The sequence below is a fragment of the Tamandua tetradactyla genome, chromosome 10 (genome assembly GCF_023851605.1).
Source record: "Tamandua tetradactyla isolate mTamTet1 chromosome 10, mTamTet1.pri, whole genome shotgun sequence".
In the NCBI taxonomy this organism is placed as follows: Eukaryota; Metazoa; Chordata; class Mammalia; order Pilosa; family Myrmecophagidae; genus Tamandua; species Tamandua tetradactyla.
Genome location: NC_135336.1, coordinates 23,893,588 through 23,906,360, shown reverse-complemented (window position 1 = coordinate 23,906,360; position 12,773 = coordinate 23,893,588). Strand labels below are relative to the sequence as shown.

Below are 12,773 nucleotides of genomic sequence, written 5' to 3'. Positions count from 1 at the left end.
TTTCTTTTTAACTAATAAAAAATTATAAAAAAAAAAAAAAAAAGGAACCAAACAGAACTACTAGAGTTGAAGACCACTATAACTGAAATAAAAAATTCCCAGGAGAGTTTCAATAGCAGATTGGAGCTGGCAGAAGAAAGAATCAGTGAACTTGAAGACAAGAAGAAATTGAAATGAGTAAGATTAAGGAGCAGAAAGAAAAAATAATTATAAAAAGTGAAATAGCTAAGAGACCTCTGGAACACCATCTAGTACATCAATATATATATTATGGGTGTCCCAAAAGAATAAAGAAAAAAAGGAGCAGAAGGAATATTCAAAGAAATAATGACAGAAAACTTCCCAAACTTGGCAAAAGATGTGAATATGTACATCCAAGAAGCCCAGAGAACAGCAAACAGGATACACATGAAGAAAAATATACTTGATCATATACTGATCACACAATGGGATGCAAATGACAAGGACAGAGTTTTGAAAGCTTCAAGAGAAAAGCAATAGTTATGTACAAAGGAAGCCCAATTAGACTGAATGCCGATTTTTCACCAGAAATCATGCATTTCATGCATGCATGAAAGCAGTAGGTGGAAATATTTAAAGTATTGAAAGAAAACAGCTGCCCCACAGGAATTTTATTTGGATGAGCCTAGCGCTGACACTGTGGGATTGACAACACCTTCCTGACAAAATGGGGGTAAAGAGGGCCATGTGGCTCAGCAGGCAAGAATGCTTGCCTGTCATGCCAGACATGCCAGAGGACCTGGGTTCAATTTCCAGTGCTTGCCCATGTAAAAAAAAAAAATGGGGGTAAAGAAATGTAACAAAAGAAGGTATCAGTGACTAAGAGAGTTCAAACAGAGTTGAAAGGCTATTCTCTTATGCTAACTTTAGCTAGATATTGCTAATTACCAGGGTTTGCCAAGCCCCAACCAAAACCATTCTTGTTAACCTTAAAGAACACCTAGAGCATTAGCTGAGATTCTACAAAAGTTTCACATGCTAAGACTACTTTCCAGAAACCTAAAACCTCTAGATGGATTTCTAGGCAAATAAATCCTGAAACCCAGAGGGGCCTGCCTCTCCAAGAACATCAATCAGTTCTATCCCCTATTCTATTCTATATTTATGATACCCCTTTCCAACATTAAAAAGTTAGAATGGACATAGCTCAAATACCCCTAAAGACTGGGAGAAGGATCAAAGGAAAAGTAGGATTTATAACAGAGAAGATAGAATTTAACAAATGAGTATGACTGCTGAGTCACTATATTGATATTTCTTTTAGCCTCCAGAGCTTTGGAGCAGCTGGAACGAAAAAATCTTCATAAAAATTAAAAACTTGTGTTCCTCAAAGGACTATCATGAAAGTAAAATGATAACCTACATAATGGGAGAAAATACAGCAGATATCTGATAAAGGTTTAATATCCAGAATAAATAAACCCTTCAACTTAACAATTAAAAGACAAAGAATCCAGTTAAAAAATGGACAAAAGACTGGAATAGGACATCTCCAATGACGATCTAGTAAAGGCCATAAAGCACATGAAAAGATGCTCACTCTCATTAATCACAGTGAAATGCAACTCAAAACCACAATGAAATACCATTTCACGCTCAATAGAATGATTAGTATTAGAAACAGAAAACTACAAGTGTTGGATAGGATGTAGAGAAATAGAAACATTTATTCATTGTTGGTGGTAATGTAAAATGGTGCATACACTAGGAAGACAATTTGGTGGTTCCTCAGAAAGTTAAGCATAGAATTATCATATGACCCAGTAATTCCCCTACTAGGTATAGATCCAAAAAAAACTGAAAGCAGCGATTTAACATATATTTATACACTTAGGTTCATAGCGGCATTATTTTCAATTGCCAAAAAATGGAAGCAACCCAAGTGTTTATCAACTGATGAATGGATAAACAAAATGTGGTATACACATACAATGGAGTATTATTCAGCCATAAAAAAGAATGAAATCTCAATGTAGTCAACAACACGGATGAACTTTGATGACATTAGGTTGAGTTAAATAAACCAGACATGAAAGGACATATATTATATAGTCTCACTGATAAGAAATAATTAGAATAAGCAAATTCATAGAGTCAGAATCTAGAATATCGGTTCCCAGAGGACAGGGAACAGCTATGGAATGGGAAATTAAGGCTTAAAGTGTCCAGGGTTCCTACTTGAAGCAATGAAAAAGTTTTAGTCATGGATGGTGGTGATGGTAGCACAATATGTTCACAATAGTTATGTGAACATAACAGCACTGAAACATGTATCTGAACGTGTTTAAAAGAGGGAAAAGTAAGGTTGTACATATGGTAAGAGATTAAAAATTAATTAAAAAAAAAATCCATGGACCTATACTATAGCAACTGTAAAACCTAAGTTAAGCCATGGACTATAGTTAATAGTACAGTTATACCAATGTGCTTTCATCAATTGTAAAGATGTTTCATGCCAATGCAAATGCTATTAACTGGGTAGAATAGGGGAATCCTGTATTTTATGCATGATTGTTCTGTCAACCCAAAACTTCTCTAATACAAAAACAAAAGTATAAATAAACAGGTGAAATTAATTTTCATAATGTATTTTATATAACTCAATATATGTAAAATATTAGCATCTCAACATGTAATCAATATAAAAATTATTAATGAGATATTTTCCATTCTTCTTTTTCGAACTAAGACTTCAAAATCTGATAGGTACTTTACATTTATAGCATATCTCAATTCAGAGTAATTACATGTAAAGTACTCAATAGCCACATGTGGTTAGTAGCTATTGTACTTGATTGTGGGGTCTATAGACTCTCCTTAGAAAAGGATGATTGAAAAATATGGCAAAATATGTTCTTTGCTGACTACTGCCCCGTTTTAATTTTCTCTTCTACTTTTCTTTTTCTTCCTTCAGTGTACTTTCTACTTGTTCTTTCTCTTTTCCCTCTTTGAATGTAATCCTCATTTCCTTTACTATTTTGGCTAGATTTGCTTTGACTTCACTTATTCTTAGCAGCAAGCTACAAAGACCACACAAATGACCTTGATCCATCCCTTTCTGATCTTAATTTCAACAGAGTCATATTGGTTATTTTGGGTGGGGGAGATAATAGCTGGATGTGACTAATCTTTTCCCTGTGCTTCAATGGAAAGTGCAAATTCAAACAACCTTGTCTCGATAGTTTTCAGATAATCTCCTATGATGATCTCTGTTTCTCTCCCTAAGGGATGGTGGAAAAACTGGGATATATCAATTTATTGTAAAGGACCTGCTTACAAAGCACTGGGTTCATCTAAATTAGGTGAGATAGAAAGTGAGTTTAGCAAAGGTCCAGCTGAATCTCTGGCAAGAAAGAATTTAAAACAGAGGTAGCCATGAGATAAACGCATTAGAAATGAGCCAAGGGTTCCTTCAAAGGAAATATCTCCAACCTTCATATCCATGGATTAATCTTTACAATGCCTGGTCTAGCATAGGGTAAAAAGTAGTAGTAGGAATGATTTTGTGATGGTGCATAATTGGATTTTCTTTGTTTTAACACAGATTTAGACTGAAATCCTTGGAAAAGACTAAAGGAGTTGGAAGAGGCAGAAATCTCTTTCTATTCTCTCAATACTTACCCCCTATTCTTTTTTTTATAACTAACTTTAAAAGGATAGTTATAAAAAGTTAAACACAGAGAATTTAACAAAGTTATGTACAGAGATTGTTCAAAATCTATTGTCATGAAAAATGAAACTGACCTAAAAGTATAAGAAGGGGTTGCTAAATTAAATGCTATAGGATCTGAAACCCTAATTTGACAGTTAACCATGTATAAGAGAATAACTGGATATTCAGGAAAACTGGTCACTGAAAGAAATACAAACCAATAAAATATAACTACATTATTGATAAATCCTAGCAAAAATATCGTTTTAGAACATCATGCTACAATTAAAGAATTACAATGATCTAATTATACTTAATACAGCTCTCTGCATTAAAAACACCAAAAATGATATTCTGCATTTACCTAGGACTTTATAATTTACAAAGTACTTTCTCATAAAGTTGGTCGTTTGATCCATATAACAAATGAATGAAACAGGTATGGCAGACATCCATTTATCCACCAAGCAAATGCTGAGTTAACAACAATAAGTAGGACTCAGTTCCTTATTTTTGAGTAAGTCATAGCCCAATTAGAAAGAAACTAACAATATTATAGCATGGGAAATGATGTACAAGGGTCCATGGAAGTAATGAAGAACTGAATGTCTAAATCAGTCTGGCCAGAAGTAAGGAGGTTCTTATTTTAAAGACTCAGGAAAGCAAAGTCACTTGACCAAGGCTTTACAGCAGGTAAACAGTAAAGCCAGATATGAACCCATGTATTTACTTCCTAATTCAATGAATGCTGTTTTTACTACATCAGACTCACTGCTCTCTGAAGTGTGACAGCTGCTTTATACTCCATGAGAGACGACTTCTGTTGTTGAAAATTTTTCCTTTCTCTGTACCCTCTCCAGTGCTTCTGGATAATCAGTGCTGATTTCTCTTCCATTTCCCGATTGTGTTTTTCCACCTGACCTAAAAAAGACAACAGACACTATCAGAACATACTCACTGCTATGTTTTCTCAAATTCTGGGATATTGGGAATCAGGACAATAGTAGTAATAACAATCTTGCAGTACTTTTTTTTTTTTAAAAATATTGTCCACTAATTTTCCCAGTTCTATTGCTTTACAACAGTTCTGAGATTTTAGAAACAAAAAGTTCCAAAAGCTTGCCCAGAGTATGTAGCTGTAGAGAAAGGATTCAAAATTTTATGTTGTAGGAGAATGAGAAAAGAGCTGAAAATTCAACAGCAAGAACATTTAGGAAAAAGAATCATGAATACATGGTTAGGTAGTTGCTCAAAATACCTTAACTGGTACCAGAGGGAAAGGCTAAAAATGTGTGTATTCATTATCTTCTTTATTCTGTGTGCTTCCAAATTTCTTAAGTTGCTCAGTCAGTTCTCAGCTGACATACTTTTTTTACTTTCTGGGAGATGGTCAGCATGTAGCCTGGGGTACACAGTAGTTAAGTGATAGAGAAAGGCAGCAGCATAATAAAGGATATTAAAAATAAAGGATATTTTTAGTATCCTTTACACTAAAATAAAGGATGTATTTGAAAGTTTGTATGAATAACTGATAGGATTTAATAACTGATTTAATGTGGAGGTGGAGGGAAGAACTCTAAGATGTCTCACAGAAGGGCAAATGAGAAGACTGTTGGTACCAGTATTTAAGATAAGGAATACGGGAAAAGAAAATATGGGATGTAAGACAATGACTTTAGTTTAAGCATATTGTTTTTGGATGCCTATGGATATCCAAATAAAGCTATCCAACGGGGAATTGGTTATAGAGCTGTGAGCCCAGTATGGAAGACACTAGCCACAAATGGCTACTTAAAGTAAGTAAAATTAAAAAAACAAGTCCTTCAGTACACCAGTCACATTAAAGTATTCAGTGGTTATCAGTAGCCAGTGGCTACCATATTGGACAGTGCAGATATAGAGCATTTCATTTTTGTAGAAAGTTCTATTAGACATTTATGGTCTAGAGCTTAGGAGAGAGGCTGAGGATAGAGATCAGATTTGAGAGTGTTCAGCATTCAGTTGATAGGTGAAGCGATAGCGGTAGATGGGATACCCCAGGAAGAGCAACATGAAATAACAGGATGAAAGCAGAATACTGGAAAACATCTATATTTAAGGGAAAGATAAGAAAGGAGCAGGTGAAGGATACTGGGAATGAGTTGTAAGAAGGGAAGGGGAAAAAGGAGAAAAAAAAACTGAAACCACTCAGCATTCCCAGATACTTATTATTAAATTCTGCTTAGTGTGTATTCAGTGTCTTTCTCGAAAATGACAGACGGACCATGTATTACAAATGAGTGTGCTAAGAAGACATAAGAAAGCAATTTGAATGGGAGGGGAGGCTGGGCAATACACCACCATTATTCAACTTCACTCAAATTGTTTCAAATTGCTTAATCAATTTTCCCAGATAAATGATGTACTCTTTCAATGTGTAAAAAAAAAAAGGAATAAAAGAAAACACTACTTCAGAAGTGAATATTAAACTCAAAAGAAAAGGTGAAAAAGAAAACTTTTTAAATAAAAGGATGAAGAGAGATAAAAAGGATTTATGGGAAATGACCAATATTGAAAATAGGTCAAGACATACATAGAAATCACCAAAGAAGAAAGCCAAAACCATGGAAGTGAGCAAATATTAAAAATAAGAATTTAAAATAATGTCTTGAAATAATAACAATAATAATAATAAAAGATTTGAAGTTATACATTAAAAGGATATACCATATACCTGGGAAAATTGAATCATAAAGACCAACATATTTTACTAAAATTAGTTGCTTCAAAAGAAAATCAATATGCTTAGGGCAGTCACGTAAAAAGACCATTTGAAAACAATGTCAGCTTTTCTTATTGAACTTTTTGTCAGTGACACTTTATTCCAGAAGATGGTAGAGTAACATAATTAAGATACTTGACAAAGAAAATGTGAGCTGAAGAACACGTATCAGCCAAACTGATTTTCAAGAACAAAGGCCTGGGCAGACCATGGTGGCGCAACAGGCAGCATTCTCGTCTGCCATGCCGGAGACCCAGGTTTGATTCCCAGTGCTTGTCTATGCAAAAAAAAAGAACAAAGGCTGTAGACAAATTATTAACAACATGCAAGAACTCAGGGAATAACATGATATATCATAAACTTTGAAAACATTATGCTAAGTGAAATAAGCTATACACAAAAGGACAAATATTCCAGATACATAAAGTATCTAGAATATGCGAATTCTTAGAGACAGAAAATAGATTACTGAGTACCAGGGGTTGGGTGAGAGGGAATTGCTTAATGGGTAAATACTTTATGTTTTGGATGAGGAAAAAGTTTTAGTAATGGAAAGTGGACAAGCAGCACAACACTGTGGAGAATAAATAATGCCAATGAGTTGTACATTTAAAAATGGTTAAAATAGGGCGGTGCGGCAGTGGCTCAGTGGCAGAATTCTCACCTGCCATGCCAGAGACTCGGGTTTGTTTCTCTAGGCCTGCCCATGCAAAAAAAACCAAGGTTAAAACAGCAAATTTTATGTTGTATATATAGTACCACAATAAAAACAAAGTCAAGAAAGGGTACATTATTGGTTAAAAAAATAAAAAACAAAAAAATCTCAGTGTTTTCCCATGAGTCCTTCTTGAGTAATTTACTGAGGAGCTTGACATCCAAAATAACTGAAGAGACTTTCACAAACGGCTAGTGTTGAGTATTAAATAAATATTTGATTATAGGACAAAGACTAAATAATGATTGTAAGGAAAAGTGTATAGTCGGTAATGGCTATAACTCTGATACTGGAGGTACAGCACAATTTTTTTTAAAAACAGTGGGAGAATAGGGAGAACATTTAAAAAGAAGAAAAAAAATTGCTGACTGTCTTATAATTACCAACTAGAAATGAAAGGATATTAATCTTCAAATCAAGCTGGGGGAGAGGGAGAAGCAGCATTTATTAACTTATTTCAATATTGCTTATATAGGGAAACATAACACAGGAAGGAACTAAGAATATTAGATTTTAGAATAGTGGTAAAAATTACAATAAAAATACAAGTCTTACTAAATATTAAAAAGCAAACAAAAACCTCAGCTAACCAAATAAACAATAGACAGTGGAAAGATAAATGATAAAATAAAATAAACATTATCTATGAATGGAGGAGGGAAAAGGCTGCAGGGGACAGGAATAAAAGTTGAACTTCTTTGAATGTGTCTTGCTTATATTTAGTCAGGAATAATAGCTAGATTTGAATAAGTGGGGAAATTTTATTCAAAGCTGATGGCCTAATATCTTTCTAAATCATTTTTCTGGCACTGAGTAGGAACTGTCAAAGGTAGCAAGGAAATGCTACAAGGTTTGTACCAGGGGATGAGAAAAATCTTGATGGCAGAATGTAGCAATATTATAACTCCTTACTTAAGTTCAAGGGGTTTCTTTATGTTTCTCACAGCAATCTTTAAGCATAAATTTTAAAGTTTCAATAATGATCTAAAAGAAAACAAGGAAACAAATCGTAGGGAAATTACTCATCATCAACCAATAGTCCTTAATCAGAAAAAATGACAACATTTTTTGACTCAAGATTTTTAACAAAGTTTATTTGAAAAAAGAAACAGAAAAGGTCTGAATTTAATAACAAAATCAGATAGCTAGGATATTTGCTTTACTAAAAGATACTCTGAACATTCTTATACTTTAAAACTTTATACTGTCACCCACCTGGATGAACGATTTCAAGCATACTCAGACGTAATTCTCGAGAAAGTCTCATGGCTCTCTGTCTCTGAAGTTGTAATTGTAATCTGCGGTCCTCTTCTTCTTTATGCCTACTTAGCTTCAGCAATCTCTTTGTTCGTTTACTTCTGTGATGGAAACATAAACTGCTGAGATAAACAGTTTTCAAAAATCAAATGACCACTCATCAAGCATATGAAAAAAATGTGTAACCTCACCAATAACTGAATAAATGCAGACAAGAAAAATACTTTTTTAAAAAGAAAGTTCCTGGTGTCGCTAGGGTATAATGCAACAAGTTCTCATACGCTGTCTCTAAACAACTTTTTTGAGAACTATTTGGAAATATGTATCAAAAGCCTTAAAAATATTGACCAATTAATTCCATTTCTAATAATATTAAGTAATCAAATACATATAATATTAACATTCTAGGATAATTTCCATAGCATTACAATAGCGACAAATCAAAAATAAACTGTATGTTTCACAGTAGGGTATTGTATAAATAAATACTGGTAGATTCACTGGATCTGATTCTATGAACTATGAAAAATAAAATTTTCAAAGAACAGTTAAACATGGAAATATTCCTACAATCTAATATCAGGTGAAAGTAAAATGAGGACATATCCAAACTGTTAAAATGAATTTTAACTATGAATTTCATTACATGGTATGACTGTGCCTCATTTATTTTCTTCTTCCTGTGTACCTATTTATCAATTATCAATTAATAAACAGTTTTTATAACTGGATATGAAAATTTTTACGTGGCTACAAAAATTTTATTTAATTAGTATATTTGGTATTACCTGCTTCTATACACCAAAATTTCTCCTTAGTCATTTCTATGCAGTTTTTACTGTTTTCTGATATCATTATGTAAAATGACTACAAGTATTAATCTACAGTAAATATACTAAAAATGCCTTCATATATCCATAGAAGGGGAACCAAAGGGAACAAGAAGAAAAGAAAAGGAAAATACATTCTTTATTGTACCTTTATAGATTTAATTTGCATGGGTCTCACTCAAGAGCATTTTTCTCTTAGAATCTTTTCCAGACATTAAACTGCCAACATGCATGTTCTCACTATAACTTTGTAGTCTTAATACCTGGATTTCATAATGGTGTAGTCAGAGAGGGTTTTCATGATTTTAAACTCAATTTTTCTTTTGAAAATGCAAAAACAATTATGTGTAACACAGTTTTAAAAATAAATCTTTTAAAATAGGAAAGGAAAACTTACAAAACCATTCTGATAAAAGTTTGCATGTGTGTGTTTTTTTCACAATTGATAGTTATCAATTACAATTTAAGTTTTCTTTGACTCCCCACTTAGGCCAGAATTGAGGATTTGTTTCAGAACTTTTTAATCCCTATGATCAAAATAGGGAAATTTGGGCGGGCCATGTTGGCTCAGCAGGCAGAGTTCTCGCCTGTCATGCTGGAGACCTGGGTTTGATTCTCGGTGCCTGCCAATGCAAAAAAAGTAGAGACGTTCCTCAAGTGTGGGTATATGCTAAAGAGAAGGGGTTCTAGAGAGGATGTAGGGGTAGCTGAATAGTTTCTAAGTATCCCTTGCTGTTCTTGAGAGCTGGAGTTCAAGTAGATAAGGAGCCCCTTTCTGCCCAAAGAATGGCTGATAGAAACTTGCCTCTCCTACAGAATTTAAAACTTCTGGGTTGTACGACATGTAGATAATGACGTTTTAACTGGTCTAGTTCAGTCCTTTACCCACTTATGGTGGGTAAAACAGCAGGCCCTAAACAGTCTCCTTTCAAACTGATTAAAGCAAACAAACATATATATATATACATACACATACCTTTGTTTCCAACTTCTAATTGGTTAGAGATTACAATGTTGAATATTGCTTTATCTACATTCTTAACATGCTATTACTAGGAGCAAGATGGTAATCATTAAATATGCATTGCCAAGACATTTAATGTCAGAAAACTGGATGTGGGAAACAGATTACGCATGTATGCTATGAAATATGGTATGGAGACTCAGGGCCTGGGCCCTCCCCCTTCCACACTGAGAATAAGTTACTGCACACAGCCACCTACAACAACCAGGACATAAGCTAGAAGGTTATCAGATCTCCTCAAGAGGCTTGGAAGAATGTACAGGTGGTATCATAAACAAAGTATTAAAACTCCCCTCCCTGATCACTGTTGATAAACCTCCAGTCTCCTGTGTCATGAGACCCTGTTGAAACTCTGTTCTTACATCCTTGTCCTAAACCCTTATAAGCCTTTGCATTCCCTGTCCCTTTATGGAGAAATAACTTTCATTTTATGGCCACCAGGAAAGATCTTCTCCTGTTTGTAAATCCCAATAAAATTCATGCCTAACTCTCTGCTAGAGTGTTCTGTGGTCTTGGAGCTCTTCAAGAGCTGGGTTGGAACAGATGTCAAAATTAAAAAGACTGGAGTATGCAGATAGAAGTAAAATACAAACTAGGAAGACAGCAGAACATTGAGATTCACTGACTGAAATAGTGGCTTTTATAAACTATAAATATGAGTATTTCTGGATTCAAATGCTTCAATTTCATGATTGAAAACATTTATTAGGAACTGACGTGATTTTTAATGCTATCTCCCTCCTTTGGTAAGATCATTCTACAGGTAAGAATTTCTATAATCATTCAAAAATTAAAAGATTATTCATCCAAACTTTAAAACTAGCCCTAAGTTTAAGTCTTCGTTGGTGAGGTCTTAAAGAGTAGCAATAAATTCCAGTTTGTTGGTGGTTCGTGGTGTTATTTGCTACTTCACATCTATTTAATTCAGAAGTGATATTCCCAATTGTGTTTTTGCAAGTTCCCATGAAATTATTTTGGTTTGATGTATAGATTATTGTGTACATTTCATGAATTCATATAGCGCTAAAATAGACACTTAAAAGCTTAAAAACTAAAAGATTATTTATCCAACTGGTTTCTTTGTAAGAAATAGTAGGCATGTGACCATCTAGCATATGGACTGCATGTCTGAAAAGCAAATGACTGATCAGATATTATATTCTCAAAATATGATAGGTATGATTTAATCATTCTGAATTTTTACCATCTAAGAGGGAACTGAGCAAACCATCTGCTGACAAGATATCAGGAATTCTCCAGACATTCCTTTGTCCTACAACAAAAAGTATGAATGTGGGCAGTCCCATATGAGTTGCTAGGCGAAGAAGAGGGGTATTCGCTGTTTATTAACTATCAAACCATTATCTGAATGATTACTCCATGACTGGTACTGTGCCTCAACCAAAAAAAAAAAAAAAAAAAACAACCCACATATATATGTATATAAATATGTAAAATATACATATTTATATATATACATACAGTTCTACCTTTAAGGAGTTCAGTTTAAAGAGGAAGTAAAATAAGTATAATTAAGAAACCTAACTATTATCAGCACCATGATAAGGTAGGTAAATTGAGGTTTTCCACAATGTAACTGAAGCAGGTGTTAGTGGTTCAGAAAAGCTTGCAGAGGGAAAGAGAACTTAATACAAAATAAAGTTTTGGACCAAGAAAAATTATTAAATAAAAAAAAGACACCCCCATGAAAGTGTTTACCAAGGGTACGACTACAGAAGCATGCCTCTTATTGAATCTAAAGAGCTCTGGTGAATTGGGACTCATAAATATGTGGGCTAATGGGCAGTCCCTCCCCTAAAAAGCATGGGAAAGGGAAATTGTGAGATAATGACTTGACCACAGACACAGAAATAAACTTTGCAGAAAGCCCAGCTACAAAGGAAGCAAGAGAAATTTGCATGAACCGTAGCAATAGAGTAAGAAAGGTGTTGAAGTTTAGAGCTAACTTGAAGTTAAAAAACTTAAATAGAATCTAAAGGTTAAAACTACTTCAGTATGTCTTAGAACCTTAAGTTCAAAATACTGGAAATAAACTCATTACGATGTGAGTGAGACAAATCATTCTGGCTTTACAGCTAATCTCCTTGAATGGACATATAACTGGTCTGGTTTTGTTATATAAAACAAGCAATAGAATTTCTATTTTAAAATAAACTGATGAAATTAAATTCCAGAGATATAGTTTTAAGTGGACATGTTCTCTAATCCTGGGATTCTTTTAAATAAAGATTTTAATATTGAAAGAGAAAGTAAACTGGCAAATTTGGCAACTATTGCTGGACTAAATATTAAAGGTCTGACTTCATGGTGAAAAATAAAAACAACTTTTAAATGTAAGAAGAAAGACAGCTGATAATGATAGCAGATATGATCCATAAATAATAACTATTTTACTTAAGTTCACCACAGAAGGCAAGGCTATGCCAAGAACAATTTTTTAAAATTTATTTTGTATTAACAAACTGAAACAGCATACATACATGAACATTCTT

At 33.8% G+C, this 12,773-nt stretch overlaps 1 protein-coding gene across 3 annotated transcripts in view; it reads right to left on the bottom strand.

Annotated features, from left to right (window-relative positions):
• IQCB1 (IQ motif containing B1) overlaps window positions 1-12,773 on the bottom strand; it is a 104,675-nt gene that overhangs the window by 29,342 nt on the left and 62,560 nt on the right. For all 3 annotated transcript variants that reach the window (XM_077118181.1, XM_077118179.1, XM_077118180.1), the window contains 2 exons: window positions 8,365-8,507; window positions 4,446-4,594 (listed from right to left, as the gene is read on the bottom strand). In XM_077118181.1, the coding sequence (XP_076974296.1) occupies window positions 4,446-4,594; window positions 8,365-8,507 (292 nt within the window). The remainder of the gene's footprint in view (window positions 1-4,445; window positions 4,595-8,364; window positions 8,508-12,773) is intronic.